Source organism: Podarcis pityusensis, assembly GCF_964106645.2.
Source record: "Podarcis pityusensis genome assembly, chromosome: 5".
NCBI classification, from domain to species: Eukaryota; Metazoa; Chordata; class Lepidosauria; order Squamata; family Lacertidae; genus Podarcis; species Podarcis pityusensis.
The window spans coordinates 72,373,698-72,390,235 of record NC_138032.1 but is presented as its reverse complement, the minus strand read 5'-3'; the positions used below and the strand labels follow the sequence as shown (position 1 = coordinate 72,390,235).

General features: G+C 38.6%; 2 protein-coding genes across 15 annotated transcripts in view; one reads left to right on the top strand and one right to left on the bottom strand.

Annotated features, from left to right (window-relative positions):
• LRRTM3 (leucine rich repeat transmembrane neuronal 3) overlaps positions 1–11,290 on the top strand; it is a 102,937-nt gene extending 91,647 nt beyond the window's left edge. The window contains exon 3 of the mRNA XM_081005001.1: positions 8,680–11,290. Within this exon, the coding sequence (XP_080861127.1) occupies positions 8,680–8,868 (189 nt within the window). The 3' untranslated portion in view covers positions 8,869–11,290. The remainder of the gene's footprint in view (positions 1–8,679) is intronic.
• Positions 1–16,538, bottom strand: part of CTNNA3 (catenin alpha 3) — a 570,905-nt gene that overhangs the window by 411,338 nt on the left and 143,029 nt on the right. Inside the window, exon 8 of one of the 14 annotated variants that reach the window (XM_081004918.1) lies at positions 16,111–16,170. The exons of the other annotated variants lie outside the window; for them this stretch is intronic. Within the exon in view, the coding sequence (XP_080861044.1) occupies positions 16,126–16,170 (45 nt within the window). The 3' untranslated portion in view covers positions 16,111–16,125. Of the gene's footprint in view, positions 1–16,110; positions 16,171–16,538 lie in introns of those variants that run through there. 14 annotated transcript variants of the gene reach the window in all.

Here is a 16,538-nt window from a genome sequence, read left to right as displayed (position 1 = left end):
ATTGTAGCAGAAGGGGATGGGGAGGAAGAAGCAAATATAAATGAAACAAAAGTTGGTTAGGAATATGAAGAGAGGCAGGAGCAATCAGTGCCAACTTCTCAGTAGGTTATATATAACTTATTCTATCATTTTATTGCATTTGTATAATAAAATATAAACTTCATTTTATTTTCAAGATCCATAAAGTCTGTTACTAGGGAATTATTTTACCAGGGAATCACTAACCAAACATTCTGAAAACTGGATATAATCAATGTGCAATCAATGCATGGAGGTGGGTATTCTTTGTGCATGAAGTCTGCCTGTGTACAAACTCTATGCATTTAGGTTACATATGCATGATTGGACTTCAAACTTCAAACCTGTTGGTGCTGCTTCATAGTGCAGTTTGGGACTGTCTGAAAGGTCAACAACCCGGCACTGCTCTTTAAATCTCTCAATCACTTTCTGTGAAGACCCCATTTTCATTCTTCCTGTTACTCATATTAACAATTCTGATACGATCCTCTACCTAGTGCTGGCCCCAATTGTGCTTCTTGAAGCAGAGCCCAAGAAGAATCAATCCTTTAAAACATTTTGCTCTACTTCTCAGACACCAGTTCCTGCCTTCATGTTATCCCACTCCCCTCTACCCTCAATCAGGCTGCCATCTGAAGCAGGTCACTCCACCTGCTGCATGGCAATACTAGCAATGGACTGAGTATGCTCTCAGCCTAACCTACCTCACAGCGTTGTTGGGAGGATAAATGGGAGAGGAGAGAATCAGATATGCCACATGGGCTGTTTGCAGGAAATGTGGGATATAACTGTAGCAATCGATAACAATAAATAAATAAACCAAACCAATACAAAAGAAAAAAAATGCTTTTGTGTTTTGGTGTTTCAAGGTGAATGGATATATTGTTTATAAACCAAAAAAGATTAAACATACATACATACATACATACATACATACATACATATATACATGTTTGCACGTCTGCAGCACAAAGTGACAATTTAAAAATCAAGGACTTTGACGCAGACCGACAAGATGGACATCTACAGTTCTGTTAAATCCTTTCATTCTGAAGGGTGAAGGCAACCAACAGTAATTCATGGGACAAATATGAGTATGTATACCACTATTTCTTGCTCACTGAGTTCTCAAATAATATAATAAAGGCATAATAATAAAATGACAATATTAACATAAATAGCAAGCAGTGGATGATTTCTAAGGACAAAAACCAGCTTTGGACTGCAATCCTATACAAGGATATCTGGGAGTAAATTTCATTGAACCTAATAGATTTTTCTTCAGAGTAGACATGCATTGGATTGCATTTTCAGTCAGTTCTTTAAAAGCCCTGCCTATCTCTGTCAAAGCAAAATATGCCTCCTTCTAAAAGCAAATTTGAAGACAGGCTGCTTAGTTAGACTTCCTACGGTTTTCCTTTCCTATCCTTTGCACATTCATTTCATTTAGCAACACACCATCATAGATGTCACATTCTGCTGACTGGGAAGAGATGGGAAGATCTGCTTTCAGCTATATAACATACACAAAAATGATCTGGCAGGAAAAGGAGAGGAACTTGTACCTCCCTTATAAATTAACTAGATAACCACAGGGAAGCCCAGCTCACACTTTGACAGGCTGTAAATCCCATGCCATTTTCATAAGCATCATTATTATTACCTTGTTCATGTATATCAGTTAAAGAAATGTGTCACTATGTTAACATCCCATTCTCTCCTACTATATATGGAAAGGATCAGACCAAAGTCCCAGCTAGTCCAGCATCCTGTTCTCTCAATGATGCCTTTGGGAAGCCCACAAGCTGGTCATGAGCACAACAATACTCTACCCATTCATATTTCGCAGCAACTGATATTCAGAGGTATACTACTTCCAATTATGTAGAAAATTCCTAGTTTATTACAGAATGTAGAGTCCTTAACAACCAACATCTCCTTCTGATGTTTCCAGTTAACACTTTACTGCTTTACTGCTTCACTTTACTGTTTGCTTCATCTCTTGAAGTGAAATTATTCATGATAAATACAGCTTTACACCAGACGGCACAGAACTAAAGCATTCTGCTTGAAAAGGGCTTCCCTTCTACTTTTGCTTTAGTTTATTAGGCGTTACCTTTGAACACATAACTATTCTTGGACTTTCTTTAATTGTTAATTGAGGCCTTTTGCTTAAGGACTTGTCCCAAACAGGAATCCTGATATTGAGACTGTATTCTATACTAATTTCATGTGTTTTGATTGGCTCATGTTTTAAATGATTTGTTACATTCCTGCCACTGTCATTCGTAGCTTCATAGTTGATGATAGTGTTATTATTTAGGATATCACATAATTATTTTTATAAATGAACAGTGATTAAATAAAAAATAATAATAAATAAAAAATATATATACTACCCTTCATCCACAGATCACAGGGTGGTTTAAAACATGAAAACACATAACTTAATATTAAAAAAAATGTTCGAATGAAAATTGCAGTTGCATTTAAATCGAGCACCACACTCTGCTCCATGCTTCACCTCTGCACTTAGTCTCCTCTATCTCCTCAACCCTTAATCCAAGAAAACAAAGTTTTTCATAAACAGAAATCATGGATTCTGGTTCATAAATTTTCATGCGTAAACAGATATGGATCGCTATTCATACACAGTACACTATAGAAATTTTACTCCCAATAAGCATTTTGGATTCATTGCACAGGAGAAGAAAAGATAAAATCAACAAGATTCCTGCTTCTTATCTTATGAAAAAGAATATACATATCTCTAATGGGATTTAGTATTCAATTTTAAAGCTTGCTTTATTTATAACTTACAGTCTGATGACACAGACTTCTCAATGTGCCTACTTTTTAGGCACTATAAGTTAACCACGCTGCCTGGTCTTACCATTTCATATGTATTCCATCAGAAACAGACAGTTCTATAGATATTATGTTTTTCAAAAGTTCCAAATTATATTTTTGAATGCCAAGAATATGAGGATCCTTTACATTCCAGATGGTTTCTTTATTACAGATCACAAAAACCCTACAAACATAGTTTATATGACTAATAACAAACTCCTGCACTACATCCTATAATGTGGACTGAATGTGTGACAATTTTTATAATCCTTAATTCTAGGACAACATACTTTGCAAAATTAACGTTTCCTTAATATACACAAACAAAGCACAATCCATATGTGCATCTTAGTGGTAAATGATGACATAAATCAGAATGCATTGGTTTTAAAAAACAACAACAGTAATAAAGTTTTCAAGATGTTCATCTTAACACAACTTGCTAGGAAGAAAAATCCAATAATTTTGTTCTAGCCAGTAGTAGGAAAAATGTTATTTGGGCTACCACTAACTCGGGATTCTTCCAGACTATTTCTATTTCCAGGTGGGATTCAATCACATACTTGCAAATTCAGGATGCATAATTATTGGGAGGTCTTGAACAACAAACCCACTTCGCCAAAAGATCACATATTTTGCAAAGGGGCATGAAAATGCACTGGAAGGTGTGGGATGATACTTGCTTTGACCTCCCCTACAAACATATCAGAATGAATGCTCATTAAATAGTGGTCATCTAATCTCCCTGCAAACAAATCAGAATTAACACTCAATAAACAGGTCATTGCCCTCAGTGATAGAACATATGCTTGTAGCATAACAATAATAATTTTTATTTATTACTTATACCCTGCCCATCTGACTGGGTTGCCCCAGCCACTCTGGCTGGCTCCCAACTTAATAAAAACACAGTGATGTATGTAGGAGGTCACAGACTGAGCCTCTACATCACTGTTAAAGGCTCTGGTAGCAAAGCTGGAAAAATCCTTGCCGTGAAGCGCATTTTGAATGTGCAAATGAGTGGGATGAACAGGAAGCAGACAGTGGAGGCTGGTCCATTAGATGGCTGGACCACTATCCCAGTAATTTCCATCAGCTCTCACCTGCCTGCCTTCTTATTTACAACCAGTCAAGGGAGTAGCCCTGCCTGTTAGCTTAATCTTCCTCAGTCTCAATGTTGCCCCTGTAGAACTCTGGAAGGATGTGGACAAAACTAAAATTAGTTGTTTCTGCCTGTCATTGGTTCTGCCTCCTCTTCTTGCTGGTTCCAGTGAGCTCCAGCCACCACAGTCCCAATCCCTGAGTTTCTTCATCTTGTCCAAAACAATGTTTAATATATTCCCCTCTGAGAGGAGACATGGCTTCTGTAATGTTAATAAAATCCTCATATACAAACACAGTTGAGAACACAGCTGATGTTGATTTGCAACATGCTGAGGCCACAGCTTCCACTGTGATGAAATGAGCTGTTGTCTTCTATTAGGAAACACATACTGAAATGAAACGTATGTACTGAAGGGATGTTATCATAATGGCCTTGGAATACAGGAAGTAAAACATGTGGCCCAAGAGATCTCATTTACTAAGATATGCCAAACTTTGGAGCTTTACAGGGAATATTGGAAGTTAGAATGTTCAGTTAGTGCTCCCAAATGAAAGACTATTCAGTGATAATTAAACCAAGTGAAATAGCTTTCAAAACACTTAATCCTTCATTAAGCTCCTCTTGCCTACAGCAGGCATTAGTCTCATGAAAACTATTACTTGACCCACCTTGTCCCACAAATGAAGAACCTAACCCTCCCTTAGGGCACAAAAATTGTGTAGTATAATGTGGGAAAAAAAGGAAAGCAGCATTACTACAGCAAAGAAGTATAGAACCTCTTCCATTCATCTAGATTCCATCCATGTCTAGAGTTCAACTCCTGTCTCATCAACTCCCTCACCAGGATAAGCACCACGGTGAGACCACTACATTGGCATGGCCGTACTTTTGCAAAATATGCAGTCAGTTAAATCCTGAAGGCTATGCTTTTGCAAGGTGGATGATGCTTGAACAATGCCCAAGTATGCCCAGCATATCAGCTGATACCACAAAACAAAAGGATAAAGCTGTTTGTGAATGTAAATTTATAACATTTAAATGGAAATGGTGGCATAGGCAGATTACTTTATGACTGGAAATACAGTGGTACCTCGGTTAAGAACTTAATTCGTTCTGGAGGTCCGTACTTAACCTGAAACTGTTCTTAACCTGAAGCACCACTTTAGCTAATGGGGCCTCCTGCTGCCACCGCACCGCCGGAACACGATTTCTGTTCTTAAAGGTAAAAGGTAAAGGTACCCCTGCCCGTACGGGCCAGTCTTGACAGACTCTAGGGTTGTGCGCTCATCTCACTCTAGAGGCCGGGAGCCAGCGCTGTCCGCAGACACTTCCGGGTCACGTGGCCAGCGTGACAAGCTGCATCTGGCGAGCCAGCGCAGCACACGGAAAGTTCTTAACCTGAGGTACTATTTCTGGGTTAGCGGAGTCTGTAAGCTGAAGCGTATGTAACCTGAAGCGTCTGTAACCCGAGGTACCACTGTACTACATAGGTTTCTTTGCTTATTGCATTTATATTCTGTTTGTCTTCCACAGCCTGTAGTCAGAAAGGGGAAACCTGTGGTCCTCCAGGCACTTCCGGACTACATCTCCAGTAATCCTGTGCTGTCTGGAGCTGGTGGAGGTTGGAATCCAACAACATCTGGAGGGCCACAGGATCTCCACTCTTGCTGTGTGGGATTCCCAGCTGTTCCCCCACCATCCAGGCACTGAGTTGACTTTGATCTCCTTAGATTTAGCAAGGTTGCTGTATGATATGCCTCCCCACCATGTACTGGGAAATGATGCAACGCTTATTATGAAGATTCATGTTAAGAAGAGCTGTTGAAGACAGAGGTACTTTATTTGTATGGGAGCCACTTGAAGACTATAGCTCACTGACTTTCTTGAATCATCTGTATGATGTTGAGAAAGTGAATGGGGGAGTTTTTCTCCTCTCATAATAGGAGAACCCAGGGCCATACAATGAAGGTGAATTGGAGATTCAGGACAGACAAAAGGAAGTGCTTCTTCACATAGCACATACTTAAGCCATGTAATTTGCTACCACAATATATACTGACGGCTTTAAAAGGGTATGTGTGATACTTTTCATCATTGAATTTGTCTAATCAATGCCTATTAGTTACAGTGGCTATATATCAGTTCTAGTACCAGAGGTCGTATCCTCTGAATACCACCTGCTGGCGCATCCAAGCATGAAGGAGCTATTGCTCTCATCTCCTGCTTGTTTCCATAGGCATCTACTTGGCCAGTGTGGGAACATGATGCTGGACTAGGTGACCCTCTTGTCTAATCCCACAGGGCTCTTATGTTCTTATTGATAGCTATTTGTGTTGTAGGCACAGTCACTATTCTATGACTGATTCCTGCTTGTTGGAGCACCTGAGTCTGGTTTATGAGTCTTTCTGTTGGTAGTTTGGTATCACAGAATGGCACTAGATATTGGTCCCTTCAACATCTATGAAGGTGAAGCTACTTCTTCCCTTACCCTAATGGGTCACCCATATCTCTAGCATTAGAACCAAAATCACATTTCATAGATTTATTCAGCTTTCTTAGAATCAGTGAGCTTCTTTGTTCTCATATAATGAAGTATCACGACTTTTTGGCATTCTCTGATTTATATTTTAGTTTTCCAAAAAAAATCTCAGTTCCTTTGCTTGCCATTTTAGCAACACAGCTTGGTCTCATAAAAGGTCATTATCTGCTGCCACAAAAAGCTTACATATATCATATGTCAAATGAAAGTATTTCATAATGTGGGGGTGGATAGTGAGACAAGAGTTTCTCAACTAATTAGCAGCTAGAGGTCTCCGACTCTTCCTTTATAGCCAAAGGAGACCATTCTCTATCGTCGCTAAGTGACGTACTCTTCATTTGCTTGTTGAATGGCTGGACTTGTTTTTCAGCAATTTTTTCTTTGAGAAGACTCTGTAGGTGGGTTTTGCTTACTGCTTAGGATCAAACTAGCTGAGTAACTCTGGAGTTTTTTCTACTTTCTGATTTCCCTGGTGTGTGCAACTTGAGTCATTTGGGATAGTTCACCTGATTTCTTCTTATGCTCTGCTTAAAGATGCTGATCTGAGTTGGGGGAGAGGAGATGCTTGGATTGGGCACTGGGCTTGGCGATACTTAGCATTTATATAGCTTTTCTTTAGTGTTCAAACTGCTTCACATACATTATTTTCACAAGCCTCTCCCCCCAAAATGTGAGGTAAGTCAGTAATTCAAATGTATGGCTGCTGGAGAGGGAGTGCTGAGGCTGAGAGAACTGAGGTTTGCCCAAGGCCTTCTAGCGATGAGGTAAGATTTGAGCCAATAACCGTCTAGCTCACAGCATAACCTTAAGCATATTCACTCTCTTCCTGAGTTAAATGAGATTTTCACTGGAATTATTCTATCAAATGCTGGAGTAGCATAGCCATTACTATACCCCACCAGCATTTGTTAGAAGAATTCCAGAGTTACGATTCTATACTTTTTAACAGTTCCTAATTCAAGGCCTCACAGTCTGATACATCTCACATGATTGTTATGACAACTAATAAAAAAATAAAGACTTGCCTCTTAGCTGAGCTTTTTGACAGGGTAGCTAAAAGACACATTATGCATTGTGTATTTGTTTAAGGCCAAGCTTCCTCATTATAGGCATTCTTACACTGTAGCACTCTATAGGTATTCATCATCACTTTCACTTACTCCTTTTCACAAACAACCATGCTAATATAATATATTCAAAGTTTTTTAATTGCTATAAGCCACTTTGAGTGGCGCATGGACTCTAGAAGTCTTTATTAAATAGAATGGTAACTATGAAATGAAACATGACAGGAGAGCTGTGATCCTCCTCCTCCTGCTGTTGTTCTTTTCTGATAAAGATTAATAGCAGCCACCACACAAGGAGTGTGTGATGCAATGAGGACCATGGTATTTGGAAAGCGAAGTTAACCCTACCCCCTATCTAATTTTCCTAATGAAAAATTATTTGTCCCATCAGGCAAACAGCAATTGGAGTGGAGGGGATGATTACTATTATGAAAACAGTCCAGGGGAAAAATATTTGGGGGGAAATGGAATAAAATAATATATATAGGAATAAAAGAAAAAAAGTATTTCTGGCTGTAACAATGGTAAAAATGTATTAATTTGAAAACTGTATTAAGTGGTTCATGGATTGGTGAAACATTTGTGTAATTGATGTATTCAAACAATCTATTACAGATTAATGATGATGAAATACCATTAGCTGAAATAAATTAAGTCTGGATAAACTACCATTAGTCTTTGTGGGAGAGGACTACATTTATGAAAGAAATGTCTACATTTTACCATTGTGGGATAATATTTGTGGGATAATAGATTTAGAGACCAAGTAGTCTACAATGGAGTATCAAATCGATAATGAAATTAAAAATAGATGGGAGGGAGAGAGACGGCTTGGGTTTTTTTTCCTAGTTAAGAGTTCTTTTATCTGAAAAACAGATATTTAATAGATAGTATAGAATGTGGAGGGGAAATAGAAAAAAATAAACCTTCTCCCCAGCATCACAATTCTATTCGAATCTCCCCCACCTCCCTTCTGTAGCTGCTAATGAAGCTGTAAAAAAAAAAGCAGAAAATGCAATCATGGTCTTCCAATATTACATCTAGTTTAGTGCTCAACTGCCTCTTTACTAACTACTTTTCATATTTATTTCCACCTCTAGATACCTTTATCTATGAACGTGTCAACATTTCTTGCATATGACCAGCCTACTATAAGTTACTGTGGTGTACACCATGAACTTCTTGCTCATAAGCCCTATGAATCTAATGCACAGGAAGAAACAATGGAAACACACTTAGAGACTGATTTGGATCTGAGCACAATCACAACGGTAGCACGAAATCAGTGATACATTCAGTGGCCTGAAATACAGCCAAGGGTTGCCACCATATTTTTTTTTCACATGAAGGATGAAATGAAGATTTCTTCAGTAATGGATTCCAAAATTCCTGTTCTGTTGAAATTTACACATTCAGATACAGATTGTTTGATGTCTACAATTTATAATTAGCTAAGTTGTGCAGTATTTTTTGACTTTAAAAACAGAGTACAATCCTTAAAATAAATCTTTTTTCAAAACTCATCCTACCTACCTGTAAAAAAACAAAACTGTACAGATCTAATGTATTTTTTCATATTGTAAAGTTTCAATATACTGAGATGTACTGGTATGTACAGGACCATGATTTAATTACATTTTACTTTGCAAATTTCAGTTTCTAAAATTTTAAATTAACAAAAGTTTTATCTTGTGTTATATTCAGAGTTTCTCAGTTTTGTAGAAACTGTTTTGTTACTGCTTTTGTGCCCAGAAAGAAAACTTCACTCTGAAATTCTGTGCTGTGCAAAATCTGCACAACTGTTATCACACTGACTGTGCAGGAAATTCTATCTATTTGTTCCAGAAATAATCCATTAACCAAATGGAGGGGTGGATTGTACAAGATTACAGAGACAATGTTTTTTTTCCTATTAAAAAAAGAATCAAAGTTTTTTTAAAACAGTTCTCAGAATTAACTGTTGCCTTGTATTGCAGCCTGGTTTGTAAAGCAATGAAATGTAATGATAAAGAGGGATATTTTATCAATGCATCTGTGAATGAATGACTCATTGTCCTATTCCTTCATGTAGTACTGCATCAAAAAACAGAGAAACACACCACAGAGAATAAGAGCATTGATGACAAAGGAAGTAACCACAGCAACAAAGTTACATTCAGTTAATGGCTGACCAGGATGCAGTTTTAGTTAGTTTCTAAGTAATTCAGATAAAGCAACCAGGTAGCCATGACAATTAGATGTATTTTAATTCTTCAAGTATTCAATCAGTACAAGCACCAGCAGTATGCTTTTATGGCTGTTTCATCCTGAAAATTAGCCAATAAGCCAATTCCCTGGTTTTACAATTAAAAATAAGTTTTGGGATGCATAGTACAATGCATATAAAAAGTTATCTAAAGAGGCCTGAGTGTTGGCTTTTGGAAATGCCATTTGGACATAACAAATTACAGATGGAGAATAAAATGTAGAGACAAGTCACACATATCCTTTTGGGGATAGGGTTCAGTCATGTTGCCCTTTTTAGGGGTTATCTCTGACTGAATGAAGAGGTAGTAAATTAATCCTCCAAACAGTTGTCAAGGGCACAGATCCTTATTTGGCACAGCCACAGAAATGGATTCTAAGGGCAGGTTCACACATTACCTAGCCTCCTACCCTTCCCACATGCATATTTGCACCTTTGTACATATTCTGCAACATGCATATAACCTGAATGTTCCATGCACAGGCTCATTTTCTTTTAGATTTGATTGACATCATCTGACACACACACACAGCTGTGGCCAAGTGGGAAAGATTATATGAATTGGAACTAAATATGGATGTGCCCTTTACACGCAGAACCCGCATTATCTCATTGCCTAACAAGTGTGATAGGAGGCATTTATACAGCCACCATCCAACCTTCTTGCAGTTGGATCCTACTTTAAGCTAATGCAGAAACCAGCCCCCAGTTTGGATCTGTGCTCATGATTGCCTACAGGTTACAGCTACTTTACCTCCATATTCAGTTAAAGATGACAAAATAAGTCAGACAAAAAGAAAGCCCCTGAAACCATAATGAGATTATCTCCCTCTCCTCTATATTTACTGGTAACTAATAAGGAAAGATATTGACCAAAAAGTAAGAAATGTTTTATTGTATCACAGAACCAATTATAGAGGAAGATCTCTAAATAATATTTAAATATTTAAGATGTCTAAAATCTAAATAAATTGGTCATGAATTCTAGCTGTTCATACAGAACCTACTGATTGCCACCCAATTACTGGTTTTTGATAAGGAAATCTTCATATTTTAGCTTCAATAATGCTAACAATACTGGGCTATAGCAACAGAGGTTACAGTACAATTACTTTAAAAATATGGAAGGTTACATAAGTTAAAAGATTCATCCTCTGGGGTTCTGACTAGGGATAAGTATTCAGGATTACCTGGGTTTTCCAAATGGTTAGGGCAAAACGTTTCATACAGTAGTAACAAATATCTTCTTTTTATATATAAATAAAGAGAAATTATTTAACCACAAATCTATTTTTTTCAATACTTCTCCCAAATATTTTACAGTAACTTCATGAAAGAAAATTAAAAACTATGAAATCCACCATTTGTATAAAGCAACTATTATTGGGGGGAAATTACCTTCGGAATATTGTTAAAAAGAAATATGGGAATACAAAATGTCAAAAAAGAGTACACTGTATTATTTATTTAGCATCCTAGATTTTGTAACATATTTTGCATAAATTATTTGCTATTCAAAATATTTTATTTGTCATTTTTAAAATTCATCCTAACTTTCATAAGCTTTTCAGTTTCTGGTTTCTTTATTATATTGGCATAATGATTCTTGGATTTCTGATCTTCATTTAATAATCTGGGCCAGAGCCATGAGGTTTGAAAATGGATTTAGCTACTTGCACTGGGTGGTAAAAAGAGGTGGGGAAAAACTGTATTCACATGTACTGCATGAGAAAAAACATTTCCAGACCTTGACTGCTTTAAGTATGTAGTTTAAGTATGGAATTAATTTATCTGATTGTGATGGGTTTGAGTTTAGAGGAAATCTCAGTGTTCCCAAATTATGAGTCTGGTAACAAAAAATACAAGTTCCGTAACAAACCAATATAATATTATGTTCTTTCCTCACTATTGGCTCATGAAGACCACTTCATATGTTACTACAGCAGCACAGTCACTAGCTACTAAAAACAGAACTGTGTGGATGCCTTTCTATGACTATGAGGGGGTATATTGGCATGGTTAAAACTGCTGCACCTATGTGTATCTATGCACTTCACATAAGGAAAGGCCTCCATGTTCAATATTATTAGTAGCTACCATGCTGAACCTCAAACAACTTATAAATTCAGCCTTCATATGGCTTCACACTTACACTCCTCAGATGTTTGTTAGGGCTGAATGGGTGCACAATATGATGGAGGAAGAGGCAGAACTGTAATAGAAAGCTCCTCCACATACCTAGATGTGATGATTTACATGTTTTAGAGATTCCTATGCATAGACATAATGCTTTCCATAGATGTTCCAAAGAGTGAGTATTGGTTTGGAGAGGAATTTGCCTGTATACTGGTGCTCCCCACCTGCAATATGTTAACTTGGCTCTACTATAACATCTAAAAAGAGCTTAGGTAGCCTTTGGAAAGCCTCTTGCCTCTCAAGAGCACCAAACCAAATGAGGACATGAAAGGGGTTGGTTTGTAGAGCAATTATGTGAGGTACTCATCCAGCCTTATTGAGGAGGAAATAAAGGTAAAGGTACCCCTGACCGTTAGGTCCAGTCATGAACGACTCTGGGGTTGTGCACTCATCTCGCTCTATAGGCCAAGGGAACCGGCGTTTGTCCGCAGACAGCTTCTAGGTCATGTGGCCAGCATGACTAAGCCGCTTCTGGCGAACCAGAGCAGCACACGGAAACACCGTTTACCTTCCCGCCAGAGCTGTACCTATTTATCTACTTGCACTTTGACGTGCTTTCGAACTGCTAGGTTGGCAGGAGCAGGGACCGAGCAACGGGAGCTCACCCCGTCATGGGGATTTGAACCGCCGACCTTATGATCAGCAAGCCCTGATCAGGTTTAGACCACAGCGCCACCCACGTCCCATGAGGCGGAAATAGGAGTGCCCATTTTCTCTTACCACAAAGAAGCCTTCTATTTCCTGTTAGCTAAATGAAAAGCTCTCTCTTTCTTGAAGAAAGAATTATTACCTGTTTGTACCATGGCAGCAAAATAAGCATATACCCGTATTTTTCGCCCTATAAGATGCACCCGACCATAAGACGCACCTAGTTTTTAGAGGAGAAAAAAAAGAAACAAGAAAGCAATGCAAAGCCTCTTGAGCAAAGAGGCAGGAGCGCTTCCACCTCACTCAAGAGGCTTTGTGTGGCTATCCCGGAAGCCAGAAGAGCAAGAGAGGGATTGGTGCACACCAATCCCTCTTGCTCTTCTGGCTTCAGCGAAAGCAATGCAAAGCCTCTTGAGCGAAGAGGCAGGAACCGCATGCTCTGTCCCTTCCCCCACCTCCTGCAAAAGCCAGCAAGAGCCACGCGCTCTTTAAAGGGAGCGCGGCTCTTGCTGGCTTTTGCAGGAGGTGGGGGAAGGGACACAGCACGGCTAAGCCAGAAGCTAGAACAGGAAGAGGGAGCGCAGTGATCCCTCTCGCTGTTCTGGCTTCTGGGATAGCTGCGCAGCCTGCATTCGCTCAATAAGATGCACACACATTTCCCCTTACTTTTTAGGAGGGAAAAAGTGCGTCTTATAGAGTGAAAAATACGGTACTGAATACAGAATTTTTGCTGCTCCTCTTGCTGTTGGCATCCGTCTGCCTTGGGAGACAATGGATAATCAAGCACCTGACAGGCCACAATATAACGCTGGTGGGTGGGTGTCATTTGCTTGCTGGGATTAAGCTATGCAGAAGCTTCAGCTAGCTTTCATAATGCTGGACACATTTCATATTTGTAGCCCAGTAATTACCTTCAAATAACTAGTTATATTATTACTAGGGTGCCGCTTTCATTTTATCATACAATGTGCAATAATCAAATAATTGGGAAATTTTATTTTATTAATGGAAATTTTCAGTAGCTGTTAAATTAATGAAAACGTTCAAAACCATTAGCCTCTTCTCTTCTGGAAGGATGACTGATAGCTGTAGATACTACACCCACCTGCATGCTGTTCATTCTAATGTGATCACTGTTGATAGTTCATAAGCAATGAGCCAAGATTAGAAGGGCCATCTGCACAATGGATCCTTTCAGGTTCCTTCTTCCAAAAATAGCAGACAAAGCATGGTGAAACCCAGGATACATGCAGATGTGTTTGTGCTCTGGATCCCAGTGTACATGGCATGCAGTAATTAAATATTCAGGTAGGTAGCCGTGTTGGTCTGATGCAGTCAAAATAAAAATAAAAATAAAAATTCCAGTAGCACCTTATATACCAACTAGGCTTGTTCTGGTATCAGCTTTTGTGTGCATGCACACTTCTTCAGATATTAAATAATTACTAGAAGACAAGAAATAAATCCATTTGTCCTAGCCATCAGAGTGTCTAGCTCTCTAATAGACAATTAAAGGAAGAATTCAATGTTGTCCTCTTCCAATGGTTCAGTCACCACAAGCATTTCAGCTTGCCTGATGGAATGAGTTCCTCTCTCAGCCTCCCCACGTGCTCCCAATCCCCACGGGATCTCCCGATCCCCAAGAGCTTATGAGAGGGCATGGAGCAGGAAGAGAGGGGGGAAGTCACATTGCACTGCTGGGACCCACTGTGCTGTTTCCGGCTACTGCGCCTACTTAGCTGAATCCAGCCCTATGTCCTTAATTTTAAAAGATGCACACAGAAAGCTGTATTACCCTGTGTCAGAACACTGGTCTATATCTAGTTCAGATTTATCTACAGCTCTACAATGACAAACAGCAGCTCTCCAGAGTTCTCACACTGAATCACAAGATCACACAGAAGGTGCAGAAGAACCCCAACCATATTTCCAAAAATATGCAGGGACTCAGCTATAAAGCTGCAAATAAAACGTTTTAAGTGTGTTGTAAAGTGCATTATACAAATGTGACACTAGATGATGATGGTGAGCTATGGCAAATTCAATATATATTTTTCAAAACTTTTTTTAAAAAAGCATTTTCACTACATTTTTTATTTGTGTCTAGATTCCACCCAGGCTGGGGTAGAAGGCAGCCTGAGCATGCCAACAGACTATTTCCTCTATAGGTACAGAGTAAGCATTCCCAGCTTCTGTATTATGCAGGAGACTTCAGGTTCCAGAGTTCAGCATTAACTCCTGAAAGATTCTGGTAGCCTTAGCAAACCTCAAAGCCAGCTTTCCTAGATATTAACAGTGGCCTGGTCACATAAACTTGAAGGATATGCTAATGTTTTTCTAAGTAAAGACAGGTAAAATCTACTCAATATTTGACTGTATCCTTGTGGAGCAAGAGCTACAACAGCTGGGATAAATGCTACTAGAAGCTGGAATACTTGGTTTTAGCTTAGTTTATTTGATTTATTAATTTATATTCCACCTTTCTGTATAAAACATATTTGAGGCAGCTTACAATAAATAAATAAGGCAATAATAAAACCAGCATCAATTCTGAAAATGCACTAGAAGTGGAAAAAATTATTTAAATGTATTTCACAAGAGACACTGGTGCAAATCTTTTAAATATTCCGGTTCATATGTCCCTGCCACTAATTACATGGTTAGGAGCTGAATTCAAGTACACTACAACACTGGGCTACAGGGCAACTGGGTTCTTCCTTAGAAAGAAAGGCACTTTATGGAAAAAAATATATTCTTTTCATTTAATGTGGTTTTTTTCTTCAGCTGCTGCTGTGCAAGAGAGAGGAAATAATGAAATAACATGTTTTCCTTTGCTGTTAACATTAACTGAGTCTTGGACAACTGGGTCGTGATGCTGTAGTACCACCCAAGCTAACAATGTCCTTGCATGCAAGCTATATGTTGTATAAACTGCTTATTTCATGTTCTTCTTAGCAAATCTTCACCCTCACTAGAATGAGAATTGTGGAGGCTCACAAAGTGCCATTGGGTCCTCTGCATCTCTAAGCGATGAAGGTGCGAAGATGTCACAGTGATCTTGAATACAAGGAAGATTGAGAGGTGATGCTACAGCAAGTGGCGCTGTGTGCTGAGGTACTCACAACAGCCATCAAGAGAATGTACAACACTTGTTTAGAATGCACGAAAAGGTAAACAAGTAAGTTGCTTAATGAAAAACACTTCTAAATAAGTAATTTGTTCAAATAAAAGAGGCCTTGCATATTAAAAGCATGTAAAGAAGGTGCAAAACATGTGATTTTTTGCGTTTCATGTTTCCATTTTTTAATATTTAAAAAATAACATGGGGAAAAGGACGTGGGCATCTTCTTTTTGATGAGATGCAATGCTGCAACTCTCTTTTCTCAGCATAGGAAAAACACTAAAAGTCTTCCGTCATCACCACAAAACACCAGAGGCACAAAAGTTGAAGCAGAAATCATTCACCCCTTCTTTTCACTACTTCTTGTACCAACAACAGTGGCTGTAAGAGGTTGCATAAGCAGTCATTAGAAAGACAAATCCTTGGCCTCAAGAAAATCTACAATTGAATGCATCAGCAATCGTTAATGAATGGCTTGACACTTGGGAAGAACACTTCTTCCCTGAAGAGTTTATATTATTATTATTGGGGGGGGGGGGAGAAAAGAAACATGCACACATAAGAGAAAAGGGATTTTTTAAAAAAGGACTCTTAATGCTTATCTTCATCAAATATATGGCCAACTTCCCACTACATAGGGAATGGCTATGAAAGAGAATTAGACAAACTTCTGGAGAATTTTGAACTTGTTTTCTCTCAGAATATGCATTTCAATAATTTTGTTTTAGCCAAGAACTACAATGGGATAT